Raw genomic sequence first — 26,247 nt, forward strand, 5'->3', positions numbered from 1 at the left:
AAGTGCCTGCCTGGTTTTAGCCAAGCAATAGATCAGCTTGGGACTGAAGAATACATTGTTCTAATTTAAAGGTGAAGGGTTGATTTTTCTTAAGCTATTGTGTCATAAAAAGAACCTGTTTTTAGCTTTCTGTAAATTTGTTGCTGAATGGATTCCATACTAGAAAGCTAATTCCTATTCTTGTTATCTGGGAAAACATAGCTCATTAATTATAGAAATCAGCAACATTCAGTTTGAAGACTTATGCTCTCTCATGGATCTTTTTTCCGAAAAGAAGAGTTAGATCCAGAACGTAAGAAGCTGTTATTGTTATCCTACATGATTCAGAAAGCTGGGGGAGCATCTATATGTATGTATTTATGCACAGTAAGGGTGCGCATCTACATCTACTTGCTCAGTAAATATGGTGATTTACATCAACTTGAGCATAAATTTGATACCTGCATCATGCAGGTATCAAATTTATTCCCAAATAGATACTGTGAAGTAACACACATGTAGACACATTACTGAACAGTAACCTAGTGGGCCTGAACAGTAACCTAGTCTGCCCAGCCACTAGGGGGCCAGCCGGAGCCCATCCCCAGGGGTCCTGGCTGGTCACCTTTCCTGCTGCTGGCCTGGGCTGCTCTCTGGCAGCCCCTAGCTGCAGGGTGTAAAACCCAGGAGCCATTTTGTGCCTTGGGGCGCAGAACACAAGGATCCAGCAGGAGCTGCTCTCTGTCCAGGAGTGCAGCAGGCCATGTGTCCCACTCCCAAGCTTCTCTCTGCCCACAGGTGAGTGCAGAAAAGGGCTGCAGCTGGCTGTGTCCCTTTCCCAGCCCTGAGATCCTCCCAGGGCTGCTGGCCCTGCTGGCTGTGCCGTCAGGGCCAGGGCCAGCACCTGCTGCCTACTGCTGCTCACCCCACACCTCTCTCTCTTTGCAGAACTGATGAAGTGCTTTGGTTGTACAGCTCAGACTCCCTGGCCATGCCCCTGTTGGGGGTGCTGCTCCCAGCCTTCCAGGTCTGGCGTCACTGGGCCAGCTGTGCAGGGGTCCGGTCGGTTGGCGGGGGGCAACATGTCATCCACCTCCCCCATCTCAAGCCCTCGTCCCGCCCATGCACGCCTGCCCATCTGCAGCCCCAGGGGTTCAAATTGGACCCGGGAGGAGGTGTGTGTCCTTGTGGTACTGTGGGGCAAGGAGGCAGTTCTCATCAGGCGGATGCTCTAATGCCCATGTTTATGAGGCCCTAGCAGGTGGGATGCATGGCTGGGGCCACTCCTGGTCAGCATGGCAGTGCTGCGTGAAGGTCAAAGTGCTGAGGGCCCAGTGTGTGGCTGTGATCAGCTGTAATTGCTGGTCTGGTGGGGCTCCCAGGACCATGCCCTTCATGCGGGAGCTGACCTGCATATTGGCACCCCAGGAGCCCACACATATGCCCCACTCTACCACCTCCAGTGACTTGTCACTGGGGGAGGGGACCTGAGGGCTTCAGCACTCTGCCCTGCACTTGTCCCCAACTGATGAGCCCTTTGGCAGACCAGGAATTCCTGGCCAGTGGCTGCCTCAGCCTTGGTAGAGCCCCACATTCATCCATGAGGAGCACCCAGCCCCATCACCACCAGCTGCCAACAGCACCACCTTCTCCCTGGAGAGGGTGCCCCTGGCCAGATGGCAGCCTGCCACACACCATGTGCCACGGAGACTGGGTGGAGCTGGATGCCGCCTTGGACAGGGAGCCCCGCACTGAGCTGTCAGCCTTGCCAGCCCCAGACCCATGGTAAGTCCTGTACTGGGAGACAGGCCCTCCCAGCCCCACTCCCTGCCCCTACCACTGTCCCCAGCCCTGGCCCCTGCCCCCTCTCCTTGCCCTGCTTGCCTGCAGTCCCCTGGCCCCGGGGTCCTCCCCACAGCATACAGACAGCTGGGACACAGGTCAAAACTTTATTGAGCAGCCCATGTCCCCATGGCTGGGTGGGCACAGGCCTCTCACACTTCGAGGCACATGTTGATCCTGGCAGCAATTTCCTCCTCAGCGGCCAGGGTCAGGGATGTGTAGCACTACAATAGGTAGCCCTCCTGGCAGTGGCAAAGGTTCAGTGGCAGGCCAGGCTTGCCCCCCATGCTGTCATAGCTCAGGATCTTGAACCAAGAGTGCATGTGTGCCTGGGACACCAACAGGATCATCATCATCAGGGCGTAGTGGCTGAAACACCCCTCTGCCTGCACAAACAGTCTACATCATGTGCACTGTACACTGTCTACATCATGTGTAGCAATGACATGCTTGGGTCACAGCAGCCGTGTGGCAGGAGGGTGGCCCTGTGGCACCTTCCTGGAGAGGCCCCCAGCAGGGAGGGCAGGGGTGCAACCAGCCCCTCGCCCCAGTTATCTGGGAGCTCTGTATGCCCCTTGCCCAGGTGCTGGGGGCTGGTTGGCAGGAGCTGGAGCCAGGGCAGCAGGTGCTACCAGCAGCCTGGTCTGGCCTGTTCTGAGAAGGGGGCAGGAGAGGCAGGTGGACTGTCGTGAGCCCCCGGGGAACAAGTAGGGACAGGGGGCTCAGGTGGCACTCACCTGGCCCAGGCCTGCCCGGCCAGCTTACTGTGGTGCTGGGGGTCCCTGGTTGCCCACACACTGCTGTCCTCCGATCTAAGGTCAGGCGGCACAGGGCCCCTGGAACAAAGTATCTTACCTCTCAAATGTTGCAAACTCTCATAAAAGCTTTCTGTCTCTTTCTTCTGCAGAGCCAACATCTGGACATGGGGGAGAGGCTGCAAGGGCTTGCAGGGCCACTGTCACAGGGCCACCACCACCTGCTGCTGGAGCTGCTTGGAGACACCAGCAGCACCACTGGCACTCCCAGGACTGGGCCCACCTGCTCAAGCAGGTGGTGGCGGCAGTGGAGGGCTGGGTGGTGGACCAGTGGGTGTGGTGGGTGGAGGATCTTGCCTGGAAGAAGGTACAGCTGTGGGCATACACTGACCCCAGGGCTGAGCTGGTGACCCTGGAGTGGCGGTGCCTGGAGCTGCTGGAGCAGCAGCTGGCCACTCACAGCCACCTAATCAAGGCTGTGCCCATGACTCCTTGTGCCTGACTCCCCTGCCCTGGTCCCACAGGGCCTCTGGGTCCTGCCCACCTCCCTGAAGCAGGCCCCTGGCAGCACCCTGAAGCAGGTGGCGCAGCACATACTGATCGCAGGCTCTGCCGTGGCCCCCAGACCCCTGGTGGAACTGTTTGTGGCTGGAATGCTGGGCAGCCCCACCCTCAGCTCCCCTGTCCACCCCTCTGCCCTGGGCAGCCCCACCCCTCAGCCCCTCACAGCAGGACTGGGGGGCAGATTCCTTGATGTGACTCTTCTTTGCCATTTGGGAGTTAGGTTTTTACGGTGGGTGGGTGGAAAGGGTGGTGGTTGGGCGCTGATGGTGGAGGGGGGTGGTGGCTGTGTCTGTTGAGGGGGGAGCGGAGAGAGATGGGGCAGTTTTGTTCCATAAATAAACTTTTTTACTTTTTCGCTCGTGCGTGTCCTGGAGTGGTGCAAGGGGGTGGGCAGGGGGTAGCGGGGGTGTAGGCACTGGGGTAGGTAAGCTGCAGGGAGAGTGCCCCAGCAGGTGGTCTGCCAGGGCCTCCTGAACCCAATGCTTGGGCCCCCACTGGCAGGTTGCATGTTACCGGGGGCCTCAGTAGGCAGGAGCCACCATTGGTGTTGACGCTGCCAGGCTTGTTCCTGGTGCCAGCCACCTCTGCCTAGTTTCATTTTCCCGGAACACCTGCCCCTGGGCCTTGCACGTGTTGTGCAGGATGCACGCTGCAACAATGACCTGGGGGAGGTTCCTCTTAGACAGCCTCAAGATGGGCCAGGAGGGAGCACCGGTGCCCTTTCAGCTTGCTGAGGGCGTGCTCGACCAGGGCATGGATACTGGCAAGGCACCTGTTAAAGTGCACCTGGTGGCGGTCCAGCTGCCTAGTGTATGGCTGTATGAGCCAGGGCAAAAGTGGGTAAGTGGAAGAGAGCTGGCACATGTAGGGTGTGCCTCTACCATGACACAGAAGTGTCTGCTCAGAGATCACAGTGCAGAGGGTGAGCCAAGTTCTGGCAGCTGCCTCTGGCCTTAGCAGGGCTGCCTACTGCTGGCAGCCATGTGGCTGGAGGCTAGAGCTCCCCTTGGTGGCCACAGGGGCACATGGCAGGCTGCTTTGACCCAGGACTACATATAGCCCCGGGTCACCTGCATGTGTAGGCACAAACCTATTCCCGCTTACTGTGCAGTAACCAACTGCAGTAAATTTAAGCTGGTGTAAATGCATTTGTTGGTGTAGTGAGCTCAGTGAGTGCCAGGGGGTGGGGAGAGTGAGGGTTTGTCAACTACAGTATGCAGGGGGAAAGGCATGGGGGGTTGGCATGGGTGAAGGAAAGAGAAGTCTTACCACCTGGGACTAGGGATCAGCATCATCAGCTCCAGCACAGCCTCGTGGCCAGCCTTCCTAGGAGCAGATCTTGGTTCCCCATTGGCTCCCCCTGTTTCAGAGATGTGTATATGTATTGGGAGCAGGGCTGTCTTGTCTAGCAGAGTTTCCTTGCCTGGGGGGGGAAGCACTATTCTGTTTACCCCTTTTACTCCCTGGCTCCCAGATACACTGCTTGGTGTGGCACTGTCCTGCCCAGCTCCTGTGGCTGGGCAGGAGCAGTGCAGTGCTGCCTCTGCCATGACAAAGACTCCTATGTAGCAATTCTGGTGTTGTTTCATAGTCAGCGCCCAAGGTGGATGACCCGTTCACCCTGCTTTAGTTATGCAATTGTTTGTTACCATCTTAATGATTGTTTTGTGGTCCATGTAAAATGAACTGGCAGTCTAAGTTCAGTACTGAGCAAAAAGGTATTTGAGTCACAGTTGATATCTTTGTTGATTTTTTTAAGAAAGAGAATTAACTGGGCATGGAGAATGATCTCTATTTTATAGGCAGCACCTCCTTGGTACAGTAAGTTATATCAGTAGGGCAACATAGAAAAGCTAGTATTGTCACCACTCGTATCAGATACGGAGCTTGAGAGCTTCAGTTTTCCTAATTGTTAATGTACCATATTTTTACAAATACTATGTTCACTGCTTATTGCTTCACAAATAACTTTTACAATAATTTTTAAATCGGTGTCCCTGATCATTGTTTATGTTCATCTGACCTTATTGTCCAGCTATGGAATCTAACTTGTGAGTGACATATTTCCCTATATATGTATACTATGTTGAATTAAAGATTAAAAAAACCCAGTTGATCTGCCATGATGACTGGTCCAACAGTATACAACTCACAAATATAATATTCTGAGAATCTGTTTTTCCAAACTGTGGAAATAAATTACCTAGTTTTCAAATTATAGACAAATATAATTTTAATTTCCTTATTAAAAAGAGAAAAAGTGAGATATTACTTAATACTATGTATTGTAAACTCATTGTAGAGCCAGTTAGAGGTCTGGTGATACTTTTATTGAAATACGTTTGTAGAATCAAAACCCTGGATCGGGATCAATGGCTCCTAAACTTTGGAAACATTTTGATCTGGACTTTATAGGTCTAGGCCAAATTCATCTTTTATTTTATGTTCTATTTTTCATACAGGCTTAAACTCTTGGTTTGGTAAATCCTTTATTTGTTGTCTGGTAGCACAGTAAAACAGGGAGTGCTGTGTGTGTATATTTAAAGGAGCAAGAGCAACATTTGCAAACTTTAACACTCAGTTTTAGATACTTAGGCTGTGTCCACATGAGTGCAGACATTTGTTCTTGTCCTCGGGGACAAGAAGCAGCGGAACACCTTGTGTCACTCCTGCTCATCTCCAGGGAATGCCTGTGCCATGCACCCTCTGATGCACGGCAGGATCCCCGGGTGGGGTAGGGGAGGCTGGGGCCAGCAACTGTGCTGGCTCCAGCAGCCTTACCTGGGGTCCAGGAACTGCAGCCACGGTACTCTTGCAGTTGGAGCCTGGCCAGCAGCCAGTGTGGCTTCAGCAGCCCAGGCTCCAATTTTGGGTGGCAAGTGCTGCTATCACATGCACTGTCCCATTTTTCTAAGGTGTGGGATCTCCCAGGGTCAGGCCCCCCCTGCAAATTAGCAGCTCAGGGAATGCCTACATGTGCAGCGTATGGTGTTGCAGGCAGGTCTGCAGCACCACCCACCACACGTCTGTGCTCATCTGTATATGACCCTAAATTCTTAAAGGGTAAAATGGCACTGGATTCTCAGCACTTCTAAAAATGGGTTACTTTGAATTTTTATCCAGCGTTAGTTCCCAGTTTATGTTTGTATTGCTGCATCCTGTGGAGCATTTCCCATTTTATATCTGTATTCTTGCTGCTTTCTCCCTAAATGCCTAGATATACCCTAGGTTATATCTCAAGTTATTGAGATAGCCTTAAAGTTCTTCAGAACTCTGTGAAATCCTGCTCTGTCCTCATGGTTATATACTATCCTTCAGTATTTGGTTTTGTGAAAATTTGATAAAGTACAGTTCACACTGTCCCCCAGGTCATTAATTAAAATAGATAGCACTATCCAAGTACTAATTCCTTTGAGCTCCCAGTTAATATACTGCTCCCCATTTAGAAGCTGCACTGTTAATAATTATATTTTTTAAACAATCTCTCAGCCACTTTTTATATTAGGTGTGGTATCTCTGCCATGGTAGTAATGATTAGACCATACAGCGGAAAGGAACTGGCATTTAAGTGGCAGGCCATGGTTATAGCACACTCAAAAGGGGCAGCAAGAACTGCCCTTTCCTTGAAAATTACCAGGCATTAACTGGATCTAGTGCAAAGTAACTATCAAACAAAATCTCTTTGGCCTTATCATCCCTAACCAATGACAAGATTCATCTGAAGAACAAGACCCCCACTGGGGTGGCGGGGGGGAATGGGGAGGGGAAGGAAAGAAGCTCTGTTCCACCCCACCCCTCCTCCAGCTCTTGGCATGGCAAAGCCCAGCCAGCAGCTCCATGCTGCCACTGTTAAAAGGCTAGGATGGATATGTGCAAGGAAGCCCGCCCCCCCCGCCTCACAGGTCCCCCCAGGTACCCTGGAAAGGGTATCTTCCCCTATTCCCACCCCCTCCCCTTCTCTAGCTGCACCTGGAGGAGACTCTTGTGTGTAACAAGTCTGTAAAATCGCATGCAAAAATTTAACCCACAAGGGAACCTGAACAGAAGTTCCCTACAGTACTCTGCTCTAGAACACCTTCATCTGATAAGTGATTTATTGTGGGTTAATTTTTCACATTGTAGCAGGGCACTAAGGCGCTCGCTACTTGAAAAGCAGGAATGGCCACCAGGTACCAGTTGCCAGGGCAACCAGGAGGAGCTAGGGGCCCTCACCTGGTGAGTCAGCTGAACGAAAGGGGCAAGGCTGACTCCTAGAAAGCACAGGCTGGAGGCGGAGAGAGGGGTCTCGGCTGGCAGCCAAGGAGAACCAGTGGTGCCTGACTAAGCAAAAGGGAAAGGCCTGAACGCAAGCAGTCAGTTATGCTGGTGAAGGATGGAGCACCCACAGAGGGTGACTCAAAGGAGGTGAGCTGAGCATTTTAGCTTTGTATTATAGCCCAGGGGCTTGTGTTATTGTTTGTGTTGTTAGACCGGAGGACCAGGTGAGGCTATAAGGGGATGGAGGAGGCCTCATAGGGGAACCACATCAGTGTGGGAGCCCCAGCCCCAGAGAGAGAGTGGGCAGTGCAAGAAGCCCCAGAGAGAGAGGGCCATGGGAAGGCATCCAATAAGACCAAAGAACATCCAGTACATCTGTGAGGCTTGGGGCGTGGTACAGGGGTGGTTAGAGACACACATAGCCCATAAGGCTGGGGCACACCTAAGCCCCATTCCAGAAAACGAACCCGTATAGCACAGGAAAACCGTAGCCAAGAAGACTAAAGGTAGCCTCCCTATTATACACATAAGACCAAAGATGTGGCCGGCAAGATTGCGAGGTGCAGATAGGCAGCTTGGCGTGATAGGGTAACAAAAGGGGGTGCACGGTGACCCCGAGTTCCTGTCCTGTCACACACATGATCGGCCATTTCAAAGTCACCCTGGAGCCATGAGCATGTATTATGTCACAGCTGTAGAATGCTGTCAGGGGGCAGATCGCGTGAAAAATGTAACTTGTGTAAGCACCTGTAAACTCTTCATTTAGCCTCAGCCACTGCAATATAAGGAAAGATGTTAAATACTCAACCTGTATAAGACCTAAGACCTCCCTAGCCTTAAAATCAACAAGGCCCAAACTACTAGCTTTCTGCTTCCCCAGAATTGGCATCCCAAAATCTCACTTTCAGTGGCCACATGTTGCAACAAGAACTTTTTTACAGATTATTAATTTCCCCTTTTTAAAATTCCTGTCCCATGCTATCACCACCACCACTAGTCTGCATTCCAGGGTGCTGGGAAGCAAGTGAAAAGGTCTTCCTACTTGTGACCAGATAAAAAGTTTCCTTCCTGCCCCCAAAAAGCTGAGAATTCAGTTGTGACAACTACACCATCTCCAAGGCAGGGAAACAACACTGCATATTCAGGATGGTAGAATCCAGGCATTTGCCTCACTTCACATTAATTGGCTGTTGAATAGTTGTAGGAGAGAAGGTTCCTGCTCCAAAGTCCCCTGTCATCCCAAAAAGTCCACATGCACACTATATCTAGGAGGAGAAAGAGGGGATACCCAAACGCAGAAAGATGCACAATACAACCCTTTCCTTAAGCATGAACTTCTGGGGATCCCCAACCATTTGTCAGCCTCTTCTATCTCCCATTATTCCAAGATGGGGAGGGTATATGGATTTTTTCTTACGTTTCTCAAGAGAATTCTACATTGGCATTACTGTATTGATGCGATTATGCCAGTGCAGATCCCTTAAGGAAGACATGCTATGATGAAAAGTGTGTTTCACACAAGTACAGTTTGCTAAGGAAATGTATCTGGTGAATTAAGATGCACCAGTTTCAGCTTTCCTTTATTCGCATCAATGCATTGAGGGTTTGCATAGTATAACAGCATATTTATACTGGTATAAATGTTTGCATATTCTTCTAATGTAAACAGGCCCTAGAGTATTGTGAAAGTATCAGAAACTTTACTGAATCCCAAATACATTCTACTTATCCTTGACAACCAAGGCTCCACAACAGCAAAGTACTAAACTATTAGCTTAATTTTAAGCATATGCTTCAGCCCAATCAAAGTCAATACAGGATTATGAGCTTTGTTGAGGAGCAATGGGATTTTTCTTCTGCTCAAAGTTAAGAGAATACTTAAGTGCTTTCCTAAATCAGAATCACAGAGAGGCTATTATATTTAATCACCAGGAACTGTGGCTTCAAAACTCAGGTTAAAACTCATTAAATCCTTTCAGCCAAGGTATGTTTACCCTAATTACAGCTCACTTGACAACCAAGACAGGCACACTCTTAATGTATTTAAAAAAAAATTTAAACAGAAAGCTGACTTTTCATAGTTAAGAACAGTTTTGATATCCTTCTCCTTCACAGTAATTCAAGGCTATATGGAGTTTGTAGAGAGAAATTTCTTATTACTGAACATTCTACTTCTGTTATCCAGACAGTAGCAATCAGGAAAACAACTTAACATATCAAGTCCGTTTCTGCAAAATCACAGCATGTCATTCCTATCACTGACTGTATTCCAATAGTAGCATTATCAAGCCATTTTCAGATATTGTAGAAATAAGACTTACCTGATAAACAGGGATCCTGAAAAAGAGACATTTTTCTCTGTTTAAAAATACCAAATTCTCTGATTAAAACCCCCAAAATCTGCATTTTTCCATGATTAAAATTAAATGCCACTATACAGTAAAAGTGCTGTTATCTGGTATCCCCTGGGAATGGGGGATGCCGGATAACAAAATATGCTGGTTAGTTGAGCGGCCCAAACAGGCGTCCTTGCCCTCCCGCAGCATCACAGCCCCCCGTGGCATTGCTGCCCTTCCCACGGGCCCTGTGGGCTCCATGGGACAGGGTGGTGGGCCCTGCACAGCCTGTTATGCCCCTGGGCCATGGAGGCTCAGCAGCACAGGCTGCTTTGCCCCGGGCTGTGGGGGCTTGGAGAAACCGGAAGTGCCATGGTGGACATTTCCAGTTTCACTTTACCTTACAAGCTGGCATGCTGGTTAATAGAGCATGCCAGCTTGTAAGGTGCTGGTTAACAGAATTTTTGCTGTATATATAGGTATCAGTTGAACACAATATTTTATTGATGTATTTACAATTTAAAGCCATTTGGAAGCCTACCAGTGCCTCAATCACTATAATAAAATAAATTCTAAACACCTGTCCATTTTGGTGTTTGATTTTTGTGTTTTTATCATGGAAAAATCAGAGCTCCCCATCCCCTTCACTCACCAGGACGTGGGTCCAGCTTTTCTCCTGCCCCATTGCTTTGTGATGCTGAGCAGCCCTGCCCCATTGCTTTGTGATGCTGAGAAGCCCTGATATGCCAGTGCCCTGTCCACGCCATTGCCCCTCACTCCTGACCCAGAGCCCCCCAGCCTTATTGGTGCCCCTCACTCCCCACACACAGCCCTGCCCATGCCCCTCACTCCCCAGCCATGGCTCCCTGGGCCCTGCTGGTGTGCCTCACTCCTCATCCACACACCCCCAGCCCTGCCAGTTCCCCTTACACCCCACCCACAATTTCCTACCCTCAGCTCTGCTAGAGGGAGCCTCCAGCTGCCAGGATGACGGGGCTAGGGACCTGGATCTATAGCCCCCTGCCCCCATGGCAGCGCTTAATCCCCGGCTTCTGCCCATGGGAGGCAGGGGCTGCTGCACTGGAATGGAGCACAGAGCCCGTCTCCCCTCCCCCATGGGCATAATGGCCAGAGCAGAGCTCACCAGGGAGAGTGGACGTGGGCTGCCCACTGCAGGGTTGGGGCTCCCCACCCTGCTGCGTTCCCTTGGGTTCTCCATGGCCCAGTGGGCAGAACTGGGCACATCAGGGCAGGGAAGCTTGTTGTTGCTGCTGGGAGTTCTGCACTGCCACAGTGAGGTGCCCCCTGCCTGCCTGGAAGCAGTGAGGGGCACAGCTCCCCATCGCCATCCTTGCTGCTGCCTGGTAGGCAGAGGACACCTTGCCATAGTCATGCGGGGCTTGTGGCAGCAGCACTGAGCTACCCTGCCCCACTCTGCCCTGCTGTGCTGGGTCCTGCCTTCTGGGCTGTGGAGGCCCCAGGAGGTGGGCAGAAGGGTGGGAAGCCCAAGCCTGCAGCAGGCAGCACATTTCTGTTCCTGCATCGCGCACAAGTCTGGGAGGCATGTGTGCAGCAGCAGAGAGCCAGCCCCCTCCCCCCCAGTCCCCTGGACAAGCTGCCTAAGGCCCCATCCTGCAGCAGTGCATCCCGGGCCCCAAGCCCCATGCACTGCCCTAGCTGGGCAGTAGCTCCAGCCCCAGCCGTAGTGTCAGCTGCCACCCCAGTCCTGCCCAATTCCCTCCATCCCTCCCTCACTATGGGGGCCTCAATTCTCCCGCTGCCAGACTTACCTGCAAGAAGCTGCTCTCCAGGCTGCCTGGTGGTCACGTACATGTATACATGTGCATGGCGCCCCCTGCTGACTTCCCTTCTCTTACTTCCCCCCAGCCCCTTCCAGGCTGGAACTCCTCTAGCCTGCAAGGTGAAACCCATTTCCTTTGCTATTCTTCTTTAAAGGAGAAAATCCAGGTTTTTCTCTTTAAAATGAAAAAATCTGGGTTTTTCCAGGTTTTTCCATGGTGAACAAAAACCTGGATCCCCGCTGATAAAATATACATTTTAACTAATTTCTATGTTTTTGGGGCAATAAGTATTGTAGGATCTATCACTAGAAACCTTTATATTATGTGTATATTTTATATTGAAGATGGCTCAAAACATTCGGGTTTGTTCCCAGAGGGAAGTCTTATCAGCTACTCCTGAATAATTGCACTAGTACAGTTAAGCTGAAATACTGGTATAAGTCTATTATAGGTACTTTGGCTGCATCCACACAAGCAGAGGCATGCATTTGCGGCAACACAAATGGTAGCAGCACAAATTTGTCCTGCTGCTCCATGTGCTGCAGGGAGGGCTGGCTGGGGCAAATGGTGCCACAGTGTGAGACTAGCTGGCAGGCAGCTCCCACACTAAGGCGCTCTATGCTCCAGCCATCTGTGGAGTGGCACGTGGAGATAGTGGAGCAGGCAGCCCCAGGTTGCCTGCTCCTCCATCTTGAGGCAACCTGTGCCCCAGCCAGCTGCTGTGCAATGGGCTGGGGCTCAGTGTGCCTTGAGATGGGGGCTCCACATGCCTTAGCATGGGGGCTCCACAGTGGAGCCCTTGCAGTGAGGCACACGGAGACGGAAGCAGCCAGCCCATGTCTGCCTGCTACCCTGTCTTGAGACACCCTGCACCCCAACCAGCTGGGGAGTGGCTGACTGGGGCTCAGGGTGCCTCAGCTCTGGGACTCCACAATGCAGATATGGGGGGAGCAGGCAGCCTTGCTACCTGCTCCCCATCTCTGCCTTTGTCTTGGCACACAGCACTTTGCCTTTTTTTTTTTCAGGGTTTTGTTTTGCTACTGGGAAATTCTGGTAGCAAATCTGGCTCGTGTTGCTAATTAGCAGCACCACACACAGTTTAGTGTACAACACATGGTTTGTGGCACTACAAAGAAATTTGCGATGCCACAAACTGCACATGTCTGCACATCTGAATCCAGTCTTTAATTTTATCATAAGAGACTTTTTCAGTTTAGCTTAAGCACTTTCCCAACCACATAGGCCAAAAAAAAAGTCAGAACCAGGTAATAAACATATTTTAATGCCAGAATAAGAGTATGAACGTACAAACTATTATTTACCTACTCAATTTTATTGATGGCTAAGCCACCATGGTTTAGCTTCTGCTTTCTACAAAGGGAAGTGTTCATATAAGCAATTACTGCTGATCCCCAGAAGTGTAATAACACTACCCCTTTCACCTCATACCAAATTGTTTGCATGTTTAGACCCTGAGAATATCCATATGGGGAACTATACTAGTCTAGCTGTATTGGTTTATATTCACACATTTGTTTATAGCAGTATAATTTTCTCATGTAGATGCAACCATAGCTGGCAAATAAAAATTGTTTAAGATTTTCTGTTTTCAGCATGAATGGAGTATAACTTAGTTTGTCTCTGATATGTTTAGGTGAATGACAGATAGTGGGGTTGTTTCTTTCCACCCCTCATCTCTCCAGATTCTGGTTTAGTCCCCTTGTAGTCCTCAGGAGCTGAATTATCTCTACCTCCTAACCTTACCTCAGGAAGTGTTTTATTGCCTCTCTTTAAACTATTGAGCAACATTATCACCCTAACATCCACTGAGCATCTTTATTGAATTGTATGTGAGAACTTTTACTTTCTCCAATTTTAGCCCAGTTCAGCAAGATCCTAAGGCCTGGTTTTCACTTCAAAATGTGAATAGTCACACTCAAAGCAATGGGATTACTCATGTAGCAGATCCTTAAGTATGTTCCTGAATTGGAGCCCTCTCTTATTTTCTCTCTGCTATTTTGCATCCTCCTATGGCAGTTCTGCAAGTCTGATTTAGCTGTTGTAACACTAACTGTCCATTAGCTTTTCAAAGTAATTATCAGTCCCTGATCCCTGTTCCAAGGCAGCTACAGCTCTGTTCCCTTACATCACATTCCCACTCTTGTGGAGTGTGGAGTCTTCTCTGACCAAAACAGACATGAACATTAATACTAATGTCACATCTCACCAATATGCTCACATGGGGTGATAATCTTAGAAGGGTTGTCATCTTAGTTTTTGCCATGGGAAATCTTTGGTGTGGTCAGTTCTAAAACACAATCTTACAGTAGTTCTAGTTCAAGACATATTCAGAAAAATAAGCTTACTTGGCATTCCTGCATCAACTGATTTAGGCTAGTTATTGACTTAATTTCCTTACTTCACCATTTTGAGCAAATTTCTTTTCACATTCATTAACAAATTCATTATTTGCTGTTTCAGTAGTTTTCCTGCTATAAAAATTATACTAGGAGGTCGGTAATATCCTGTGTCTTTCTTTTTAGCCCTTTAAAAGATAATAGAATACCAGAACACAAAGACTGTTTGTATATGTTCCTATTCTATTCTATTTTATTCTATTCTATTCTTAGTGGTGAAAGTCAAGTTAGTAGAAAATAGGCCAAGGGAAGTTAGCAAACACCTCAGGGAATTTGACAATAACTTGTTAAGTATCAAGGTCAAAATCTTCTCCTTAAAGTACATTCTTGATAAAAGAAAGTGTGTTTGTGCACATGCACTAGTAGCAGTGCTTAAAAGTGTTGTTTTGCAATAGCAACTGCAGAAAGGGTTTGTAATATGTATCGCATCAGGAAACATTCATTCAGGGTGCTTTTGTCGTTTGTGTGTATATCTGTAGGGTGGAGGGGCTGGGAAGAATGCTCTTCACCACTTCGAAATATGCCATGATAGCACTTCATGGCTGTTACTAAAATCTCCCCAGTCAAGAATGAGTTTATCCAGTACCTATATGTAGTTATCCCAGTGCCCACATGCCATACTAGTTACTTTATTCAGGGTTTCCATAGCTGATGGACTAGAGCAATACAGTATTTGCTCCAAAGGCATTGACTATGTGATGGGGCACACTTGGGGCTGAGACTCAAGTCGGTCTGCTCTCCTGTTTGTGGGGCAGTCTGCCCAGTCTCTGCTGCCACAACTCTCCTGTAACAATGAACTGGTGGTAAATATGGGAGGCTGCCCATTACATGCCCTGATGCCAAGGGGCACTGTCCACAGCTCTGTACTACCCCTACACCATGTCCCATGCCTCACAGATGGCATCCAGTATGTCACTATGCTCCCAGCCTAAAGCCAGGCCTTCGTCAAGTCTCATTCACTTACACACTCATATGACCCCCTCTTACTGGGGCCTCTTGCACTCCACTCTCTTTCACAGGGTCTCTGTGCCTCCTTCACTCTGCTCTGGTCCTTCACTCTGCTCTGGTCCTGTAGGTCATCAGGCTTATCTAAGTCGTGCCTTGGCTAGCGACACGCAGTCTCATGGGCCTCTCCTGTGACCCTCACCTAGGTAGTGGCCAGCTGATTCACCGAATGGAGGGCTAACTCCTCCCTAGCCCATCAACAGGTTTCTCACACACAACAACTTGATCTTATGGGGGTTGGCCAATTTGCCGCCCTTCTGGCCATCCCACAGCCCTACTCTCAGTACACCTCCTGGGGCTGCCCTTCAGACCAGCCCTCAGCCCTACTCAACCTCTGTCAGGGCCTTCACTACTGCCCTCGCTCTAGGACTCTCTGACATCCCCCTCTCTGGGGCTACACAACTATCCCCTCCCAGGGCCTCCAAGGTCTTTCACCCCTACGAGCTCAGGTGGCCACAGCCATGCCTGGCCCCACTCCTTTCCTGGGGTCTTACACCCCCTGGGGCTCAGGTGGTCATAGCCATGCCTGGCCCTCTTACCCACAGGATTGTGGTGACTGGGGTTATTAAGGCACCTTGACCCACCTTTCACCAGGGAGGTGAGTGGCCCTGGTATTTGAGTGGGGCTGCTGCACCCCTGGGAGTCCCACCAGGCCTTCCTTCCCCAGCAGGGTGCAGTTTTAGGTCATGCCCAGGCCCAGGAGCCTCCAAACCATCCCCATAGCTCCTGCCCTTACCTCCAGGATATTCCATGCCACAAGGCAGCTGAATGCTGCTGCTCTCTTGACTACAAGCGGCCAACGTCTGTCTCTGCCTGGCTTACCTTTGTTTAAAAAGATGGCCATCTTAATCACACACCTGTCGGCTGCCTGCTTCAGCCCTTAAAGTGGCAGGCACCAAAGGTGCATTGCCACAGACTGCCATGGAAATAAAAGGCAAAGTGCTGAGTTATTTATGTAGCTGTAAGGAGGAAGTATTTTATCATACAACTTATAAAGATGTTTAACTTTATCAAAAGTCTGAATACAGCAAGGTACTTAAGCATATGGTAAAATGGTACTACCTTAAACTTAGGTCTGTCCTGAAGTACTTAACAAACATGGAACATTTTTAGATTATTGCCATATTAGATAATAAAACCTGTTAACCCATGTTACACCTAAGTTGCTGGCATTATTTTTGTACTGATAAGAAAGAATTTAAAACTTGATTAGAAAATGTCAAGCATTATGGTTCTTAGCATGACTTTGTAGAGTTGTAAGACCACACAGGACCCAGCACATGGTATCTACATGGCTCCATAGTTGATATATGCTAATGAAATCTAACACATGTAATTATTCATGTGTCCTATGTTAGCCAAGAGTAAAGGGTCTATTCAGTAAGACAAATATGGTGTCACTATCCCATCCAACCTGTCTTGAGTTTTTCCCCTCTGTCTCACTGCTGGTCCCAAGGAGCGGACCAAGGTTTTCCCTGGGATAGCTCCTTATCCCCCTAAGTCTCAGCTCTCACCAGACCTCACAGCTGCATCAGGGTGGATTCTTTTTGGGTGCGAAAGAAATGTGTTTGTTCTCTTTTTTCATAGAAAGGTTAGCCTGGAATATTGCTTGCTCAGAGATCACACTTTACCACAGGCAATCAGTCAGGAGACAAAAAAAAAAAAAGGATATATTATATAGAAGAAAAGAATTATACAGGTAGAACTGACCATCAATTTGAGGACAGAAAAAGAAAGCAAGCAAAGTTTCTTACCTTTTCATCTGATCATCCAATAGTCCTTCAGAGAGACTTGCCAATATTCTCAGAGATCAGCCTTCCTGCTTATCCTTCCAGGCCTGACTGCTGGGGACCCAAACCTGCCCCTCAACCCAGGATAATCCAAAGACCCTGGCCACTTCAAAGATAGCACTAAAAATGCCTCCAAGCCAGCCCCACTATTACTGAGTCCTAGAATCCTCCAGAAATGTCTTTCCTGCCATAGACAGCTGGCATTCTTCTGGCTAATGGGCCATTTCACTCAGACACAGCCTCCCACCTTGTCTGTGATTGGGAATGACAGTTGTCCTTGCCCCAGAACACAATGGCAAGGGATATTTGGTAGTTGCTCCTACTTTCTTTTCCTTAAGTATCCATTCCTTATTTCCTTTGTCTAAGCCATGTTCAAAATCATAAAAATATATACAGACAGCATAGCATTCTATATAATGATAAAAGCAGTATAAATTGATAAAGCATAACACTGGCTTTCCAATAAGACCACACATACCATATTAGTACATTAAGTGTAAGAAAAAAATCATGCCATCCCACGAACCTCCAAGATTTGGTAGCGTTTGTGGCACGTGACTTCAGATGTCCGGTGCGTTTTTGCTAAAAGACCTTAGGTACTAAAAAAGGGTCTACTTCCTTACTGACAAAAAGTAGTATTGGTAGGGCAGGAAGGCAGTGCCTCTGCCCTGGGCAGAAGGTGGAAATGAATGACCTAGATTTAAAGGAAACACTGTAAGATGAGTTCTTGCATTGTAGTGATTCAGCAAGCAGTACTTTTGTTAATATTCTTTAACACTGTTCATCTCTTCATCTTGGGAGTTGGGATTTCCACATGCGAAGTATAATGTAAAATTTATTGGATCTCAGTGGCATGACCTATGAGTTTGTTTGTGCCAATGAATTAATTTTCACTCCTGAAAATAGTCATAAAATGTTGTCTTATGATAATTTTATACTGCCTTTGTACAGAAATGCAATATCTAAAGTTCTTATGTATACTTAGGATTATGAATTAATATTGTAAAATAAATTAATTTAGCTATCTAGCTGTATTTTGGAATTTTTACATACCATAGACTGGTCCCATACACAAACAGTAAAATGAATGCACATCTGCCTGCATACACAACTGTGCACATAACTAGATTTTTGGAGTATCTTTTTGCACTGAAGCAGCAGGTGGACTTATATCTGCACTGTACAAAAGAAAGGATGCAGAGTAAGTGGGTTATTTCCTTGCATTTATAATTGCTGAAGAAAAATTATGTAGGAAGCTTCATTTTCACATGGACAAATTTAGCATACTCTTTTGTGATTGTATGTGGTGCGTGAGAGCAAGAAAAATAAAGTAATCAAAGTCACTATTTACCCAATTTAGTTGTCAAAATGCATCTGAGAGATTAAAAGAGGAATTTTAAAAGACTCTTAAGATGATAATGTACCAATGGGCAGACTGAATAGTTTCACTGTTCTGTTGATAAAAGTGTTTAATGAAACAGAATCCAGAGCATTTTAAGGTTCTGGGTTAGGACCCAGGGGGGTTGGGTTTTGTTTCCAGTGTTGCCACAGAATTCCTTTGGGACTTGATGCAGTCAGGGTAAGTCGACATTGCAATCACTGTACTGTGAGGATACCCAAGCAAGCTTTAAGTTAATCAGCTCAGTTTATATCGATACACCAAAAAGTGTATGTACTTACATGGTTTTGAGTGATTCCTTGTGGCTACCAAAATATCCATCAGTATTAGAGTTATTCCACACATGCCTTCTGCTAGCTGTGACAATAATAGAAGCCTGCCTGTGGTCAAGAGACTGGTGTTTTGCTGCTGGCAGAAAAGAAAGGTTCTGTCACCACAGGAGAACTGTGAGTTTTGTCAGTAAAACTGTGGGGGATAAACCAGGCCTAAATACTCCACCCCTTAGCCTAAGGGTAGCTCCATACTACTACACTTACCAGAATAGAAACTAACTACTTGAAAGCTCAGCTCAGGTATATCTGCATGACCCGCAGCCACAGCAATAACTGCAATGTAACTTTGTCCTTATCACTCTGGGTAGAATATTCAAAGGAGCTTTAGGCAACTCAATAAAGCATCCGTCCATTAAATGTTAATGGAAACTGATTGTCTGACTCCCTTATGCTCCCATGAAAATCTCAGCTTTTGTTGTCCAAGTCTGCACATGCAAAATGTGGATAATATTACTGCCTTTCTATACTTTGGGTCAAGGATTGTGTTTTTAATATGGTGATTATTGATTTTTGTATTACCATATGTTTGTACAGCATTTTGCATAATCTTTGTTAGGTCCCTTTGGCTCCTTTATAGTACTACTGTTATTCCAACTATAATACACAGAATAATAGAAAACCCTCAGTCATTTGATCTACTTGTCTGAATTCTTTCATAAGCACAGAAATTAAAACACATTGTTTTACATATATAAATTGATATGATTTAGATTATTAACTTTATACTCTTTATTGAACAATAAGCTATATTGATAGGGAATAATTGAACTTCTTTTAATTTGTATATGTTCCAAGTTTATTTAACACTTTAATATCATGGTTTTTTTGCAGAAATGTAACCTGGAATAATTTAGCAATCCCGGACACCCACTGTTCCAGAGAATCAGAAGAGGGTTATCAGTGCCCACCTGGATTTAAATGTATGGACCTTGAAGATCTGGGACTAAGCAGGCAAGAGCTGGGCTACAGTGGCTTTAATGAGATAGGTCTGTCTAACTGGTAAAATCCATTTTAGTATCCGTTTTAAAATGTTTATAAAATGGGTAGGACAAACAGATGAAAGATAGTGCATGTCTAGCAAGGAAGATACTAAGTGCAGTGAGTATAGTCTTATATGACTGCTGCACTTTCTGATAGAACCATCTATGTTGATTTTTCTTTTGAGTGATAAAATCTTAATGTATTGTTTTACATAGCCTGGGACCCTGTGGCTTAAATGACTTTTAAAACAATGTTTTCCTTTAAGAAGGTGAAACAGTTTTTTATTACCAATACACAAATGCAACAACTGTTTATAATTAATTGAAGAATAGATAATGGTTCATTCTATTTGTTCTCCAGATTAAACTTCTAAAACAGTGGTTGGCACATTAAAAATGACTTACAATACATTATTTAAACAGACTCTGCTGGATGGCACTGGCATCTAAAAATATAAAAAGACATAGTCAATAACCCGAACTCAGGTGTCTCACTGGTTCATAGGTCCACACAGTTTGGGAGAAACCAGTTACGTGCACAGCAATTACACAGATCATCTCTGAGCAAACATCTAGTATATTAAAAGGGACACAGCTAGCAATCTTAAATCCAAGATTGCTTGACACTTTCTTTTAAAACATCCTTTTTCCAGTTGATTATAACATTGTCAAATTTTAACCATTTGGTTTAAAATTTTGCTATAGGCTGATTTTGGGGGAAAATATTTGCATATGGTGATAAGCAAATGATGCTTAAACTTTGAATCCTTTTCAGTTTTTCACAGTGATGAAACAAAAATAATAAATAACAAGGGATCAGATTTTTAAAAGTAATAGGTACCTAAAGATCTAGTGCAGTTCTTAGTCTTATTGGGCACCTATCTGCCACTTACTTAAAGGGAACTTTTACTTAAAGGGCACTTTTACATGTGCTCTAAAGGTAGTGGGGTGGGGGGCGGTCAGTGCTTTAATTTGAGCAGCAGCGTTTTGTCCCTTCACTTCAAAATGGGGGTAGAGGCACTTGATCTAAAGCTCATTCAACGAGTTTTAGTTCAGGTGCCCCCACTGCCATTTTGAAGCATAAGGATCCTGATACACAAGACGCAGAAGGCTGCTGGAGCATGGTATTTACCAGGGATCCTAGTTTTCTCAGATAAAACAAAATCCCCAATTTTGGGATTTAAAAAAGTAACCCAAAGTCCACATTCTTCCATGATTAAAATGAAACACCACTAATATAGATATATATATGTATAGTGGTGTTTCATTTTGATAACAGAAAAATGTGTATTTTGGGTTACTTTTTTAAATCCCCAAATTAGGAATTTTATCAGAGAAAACCAGATTCCCTGGTAATTACCACACTACAGCAGACTCAATGTGCTGTAATTATAGTGTGTCGGAGCAGTCTCTGCACTCATGTACAAGCACCCTAAAGGTCTAAATATTTTTAAAAGTCAGGCCTAAAATTGCCAAGTCATTTGCAATGAGAAATCACATTTGTAGAAGGTTCAGAAAGATTCCTCTAAGCTCACAACAGTTTTTAAAGACTGGTTTCACTTCTGGCTGCCCCCAGCTCCCTACAACTTTCTACCTTCCTCACAATATATAATCTTGATTCTATGCTTTTACTTATTTTTGAGTAGTACCTAGCACCCTGAAAAACTTCACTCCTAAATTATAATACATGGGGCATGTCCTTACATGCAGGGGTGTGCGTTTGCTGCAGCAAAAATAGTAGCAGCACAAATTTGTGCCACTACTTTTGGCTGTAGTGCACACCCCTGCATGTGCAGTTTGGTGTGGGGCAAAACTGCCTCACTTCGGGGAAATTGGCATTTCCCTGCTTCTACTGGAGCCTGCCATGCTGGTGGAGTTGGGGACAACTAAAGCAGTGGAGATGCTCTGGCCAGCAGCCAGAGCATATCCTAGGCAGACCCAGCCTCTGTGTCTGCTGGCATACGCTCCTTGTGTGCACTGCACCACTTTTTTCTTCACCATTTTTTTTTTGCTATCAGGAGTTCCTGCAAATTTGCTGCATGGGGCATGTTTTAATGTGCTGGGCATATGGTTTGTGGCACCACAAAGAGGTCTGCAGGACCACAAACTGCATGCACCTGCATGTCTGAATCTGGCCACAAAGTGAAAAATACTGCTTATTATGGGGAAGACTGGTGGAATCTGGTTGCATGTGTTTGCTTGTGGGGATGGTTAATGGAAGAATGTATGCATGTAGAACAATTCCTGTCACCTCGCTGCACCCCAAATAGGATTAAGAAGAAAGACTTCTAAGAATATATGCCTCAGAGAAGCCAGAATGATCTAAGCAGCTTTTGCAACATATATTGCTGCAAGTGATGCCTTCTGAGGAAAGTAGTCCTAATCATTTGCATCCTTAGGTAATGAGTGAGGATGTTTGGTTACCCAGGGACAACTAGCACCAGCCCACCTTCTGCCACTGATAGTTGGTTGTTCCCGGGGAATGCCTGTGCCATGCGCCCTCTGGCATGCGGCAGATTACCCCAGGAGAAGTAGGGGAGACTGGGTGGGGCCAGTACTGTGCTCACCTGGGGTCCTCTTCGGGCTGCAGCAGCAATGATCCTACTGCTTGGAGCCTGGCTGGTAGCTGGAGTGTGGCTCTGGCCAGCCAGGCTCTAGTTTTTTGAGCGGTGCACGCTGCCCTCATGGGCACCACTCCACTTATTTTTTGTATGTTTTTTTTTGACCCCTGGATATCCTTTGCAGCATAGAGAACAGCTGAATGTGCAGTATGTGGCACCACAGACATGTCTGCAGTGCCACATACTGCACAGCCGCGCTCATCTGGAAGTGGCCATATTTTTAGATAAGTACATCTGATTTTATATCTCAAGGCTCAGTTGCACATCATTAATATACCAGTTAAGTATATTACCCTGGGTAATCCTCACTATGTCAAACCAATATATCTGGTTATAGCCTCTTGGCCAAAACAGGAAGAATAAAAGAGGTAATATAAAGCTGTGAATTACCTGAGGTTGATTATATCGGGTTGAGGCTGAAAAACAAGATACCAAGGACTATGCAATGTACTGTCACCTGCCAATAAATAGAAGAAAAGTGTTACATTGTCAAATCTGTTTATTTGATAAAATATAAAAAGTTTTAGAATTTTACTTTGACACTTTAAAAATCTTTTAATTGTAAACTACTCATATCAAACCATTCTAATACCCTGATCCTTCAGGCACATATGTAGATGACTACTCACATTTAACTCTATAAAAATGGTCACTTGAGTAAAATTTCTCCTATGCATAAGTATTAGTTCCACAGCAAATAGATTTAGTAGATCTGATTGCCCTTAGAATACTGATGGCCCTGGAGCCCAAGCTGCATATTGAAGGGGAGGTCAACAGAATACAATTTTTTTGATACCTGCAATATTTGGTGCCAGGGAACAATTACCTCATGGTGCCCTCTGGGCCTTCTGGTGAGTTAAAAGACTTGTCATTCCAGAACCATAGCTGCGCCAATGCTATAAGATATAATAATAAAAATAATAGTACTAGTTTCTAGCTCTTGTTCACCACTATTTACCATTAGGTCTCTTTAAAAAGGATTCCAGTGTCATTATTCCATTCTCCATGTGTGGAAGATTAGACTGAGAGAGAGTAAATAATTTACCTATGGTCACCCAGGAAACTGTTGGAAGATCTGTGAGTAAAACTCAAGTCTCCTTAGTCCTGTGATCTTTTCACTAGTCTATACCACCTGCTGCATGATCAGACTAGAACTGATATATCTATAGAATATAAACATGATAGAACTAAAAAATCTTAAGAGATGATCTTTGCTCTTCATTCAAGTGCAGAGCTCAAGATACCAAAGTTGAGTCTATAGAATAGGCGGGCCTTTTAAAATGATTGAAAGTTATGTGAAAAATCAAAGTACCTTGGATATATTACTAAGTTTACTGTAAGACATCCAATAAACTTCCCCAAATCATGAATGTTAAAAACATAGTAATTACCAGCAAGTTTATAACTTCAATTGATGATGCATCTTACATGTAGTTTACAAGTAATTTCATAGATTTCATAGATTTCATAGACATTAGGGCTGGAAGGGACCTCGGGAGATCATCGAGTCCAGCCCCCTGCCCAAAAGGCAGGAAGTCAGCTGGGGTCATAGGATCCCAGCAAGATAAGCATCCAATTTACTCTTGAAGGTGTTCAACGTAGGTGCTTGAACCACCTCCACTGGCAGACTGTTCCAGACCTTGGGGGCTCGGACAGTAAAGAAATTCTTCCTTATGTCCAGCCTGAAACGGTCTTGCAGGAGTTTGTGACCGTTCGACCTCGTCATCCCTTGGGGCGCTCTGGTGAACAGACGTTCCCCCAGATCCTGGTATTCACCCCTGATAAACTTATAGGTGGCCATCAGATCACCCCTGAGCCAGCGCTTTTCCAGGCTACAGAGTCCCGTGGCTCTCAGCCTGTCATCGTAAGATCTGTTTTCCTGACCTCTGATCATGCGCGTGGCTCTCCTCTGGACTTTCTCAAGCTTCTCCACATCCTTTTTGAATTGTGGAGCCCAACACTGGACGCAGTACTCCAGCTGCGGCCTCACCAAGGCCGAGTACAGGGGGAGAATGACGTCCTGGGATTTGCTCGAGAAGCATCTATGGATGCATGCCAGCATTTTGGTCGCTTTACTAGCCGCAGCATCGCATTGCAGGCTCATGTTCATCTTGTGGTCAATGATGACCCCCAAGTCTCTTTCTTCCGTAGAGCTAACCAATGTAGCACTGCCGAGCCTATAAGGATGCTTCAGGTTTTTCCTCCCAAGGTGGAGAACCTTGCATTTATTGGTGTTAAACACCATGAAGTTCTCGTCTGCCCATTTGCTGAGCTTGTCCAGGTCAGCCTGAATCACCTGCCTATCTTCTGCCGTGGATGCTTTGCCCCAAAGTTTGGTGTCATCGGCGAACTTGGCCAGTCCACTCCTGACTCCAATGTCCACATCGTTAATGAAGATGTTGAACAGTATGGGTCCCAGGACAGAGCCTTGAGGGACCCCACTGGTCACAGGGCACCATGAAGAGTGACTGCCATCAATCACAACTCTCTGGGTCCAACCACGAAGCCAATTTCCCAGCCAGCGGATCGTGGTGGAGCCAAGGCCACAACTGGGCAGTTTGGCCAAGAGGTGATCATGGGATACCAGATCAAAAGCTTTTTTAAAATCAAGATATATGACATCAATCTCTTCTCCCTTGTCCAGGTGATAGGTCACATGGTCATAGAAGGAAATGAGATTGGTCAAACAAGACCTACCCGCAACAAACCTGTGCTGGCTGTCCCTTAGAATGTTAGCCTGGGCCAGTCCCTCAAGGATGGCCTCCTTAATAAACTTTTCTAAGATCTTCCCCAGGATAGAAGTCAGGCTAATGGGCCTGTAGTTAGCCGGATCCACTCTCCTCCCTTTCTTGAAGATTGGCACCACATTGGCCTTCTTCCAGTCTTCGGGCACTACACCGGAGCGCCAGGAGTTTTCAAAGATCCGTGCCAGGGGCTGGGCTATGACGCTCGCCAGCTCCTGGGGTGCAGATTGTCAGGGCCAGCTAACTTGAAGGTATCCAGCTTCTCAAGGTGTTCCTTCACGAGGTCAGCATTGATGGAGGGTAGGGGATCCCCCTCACGCAGATTTCCCTGTCCCATAGCAGGCATGGGCATCCCGTGTGACTGATGAAAGACTGACGCAAAGTACCTATTTAATAGGTTGGCTTTTTCCTGAGCGTCAGTTGTCAGTTGCCCCATCTGGTTTAGCAGGGGTCCAACATTGCCTTTGCTTTTCCTCCGGCTCCCCACATATCTGAAAAAGGACTTTTTGTTGTCCTTGATGCCTGAAGCTAGTTGGAGTTCAGTTGCAGCCTTTGCTTTCCTGGTTTGGTCCCTGCAGGACTGGATTAGCGCGGAGTAATCCTCCTTGGAGGTGAATCCTGTCCTCCATCCTTTGTAGGCTTTCCTTTTTAGCCACAGTAGGTCCGCTAGGTCTCTGGAGAGCCAGGGGGGCTGCTGTGCCTTCTTGCTGCCTTTCCTCCGTGTTGGAATAGATTTAGCTTGTGCACTGAGGATCGCTTCCTTGAGAAGCAACCACTCTTCTTGAACTCCCATCTCCCTGGGGTCATGGTCCCTGAGGGCCTGACCGACTAGCCTCTTGAGCTTGTCAAAGTCGGCTTTTCTGAAGTCAAGGACTTCTGTGTTGCTGACTGACTTGCCAGCTTTATGGCGGATGGTTAAGGTGATCAGCTTGTGGTCGCTGTCACCCAACTTCCCATCAATCACTAGGTCGCCGATTAGGTCATCCCCCGTAGCCAGTACCAGGTCGAGCAGCGCTTTGCCTCTCGTTGGCCCATAGACTTCTTGAGTCAGGTAGAGGTCATCCATGCACGAGAGAAAGCTTTGCGCCCACTCAGATTTAGTTGAGTGATCTTTCCACGAGATGTCCGGGTAATTGAAGTCACCCATGACAACCAAGGTCTTGGAGCAAGCAGCCTCAGTCAGTTCCTGGGCGAACTCCTGGTCAGGCTCGGGACTTTGAGTGGGAGGTCTGTAGTAGACTCCCACCGTTGTGTCCCCTGTGCCGAATTCCCCACGAATTTTTACCCAGAGGGTCTCTAGCTGTCCATGCCGGTCGCCAACATCAGCTTGCAGGGACATGTAGCTTTCCTTCACATAGAGAGCTACACCCCCGCCCCTTTTGCCAACACGATCCCTCCTGTACAGGGTATAGCCCTCTATACCC

At 46.8% G+C, this 26,247-nt stretch overlaps 1 protein-coding gene across 4 annotated transcripts in view; it reads left to right on the forward strand.

The window, feature by feature from the left end:
• NALCN (sodium leak channel, non-selective) overlaps nt 1–26,247 on the forward strand; it is a 486,033-nt gene that overhangs the window by 73,735 nt on the left and 386,051 nt on the right. For 3 of the 4 annotated variants that reach the window (XM_090022644.1, XM_090022651.1, XM_090022634.1), the window contains one exon: nt 19,310–19,464. In XM_090022644.1, the coding sequence (XP_089878770.1) occupies nt 19,310–19,464 (155 nt within the window). Of the gene's footprint in view, nt 1–19,309; nt 19,465–26,247 lie in introns of those variants that run through there. The other variant, XM_090022659.1, reaches the window with a different exon arrangement.

The sequence above is a fragment of the Crocodylus siamensis genome, chromosome 1 (genome assembly GCF_052110815.1).
Source record: "Crocodylus siamensis isolate JL-2025a chromosome 1, ASM5211081v1, whole genome shotgun sequence".
Lineage (NCBI taxonomy): Eukaryota > Metazoa > Chordata > Crocodylia > Crocodylidae > Crocodylus > Crocodylus siamensis.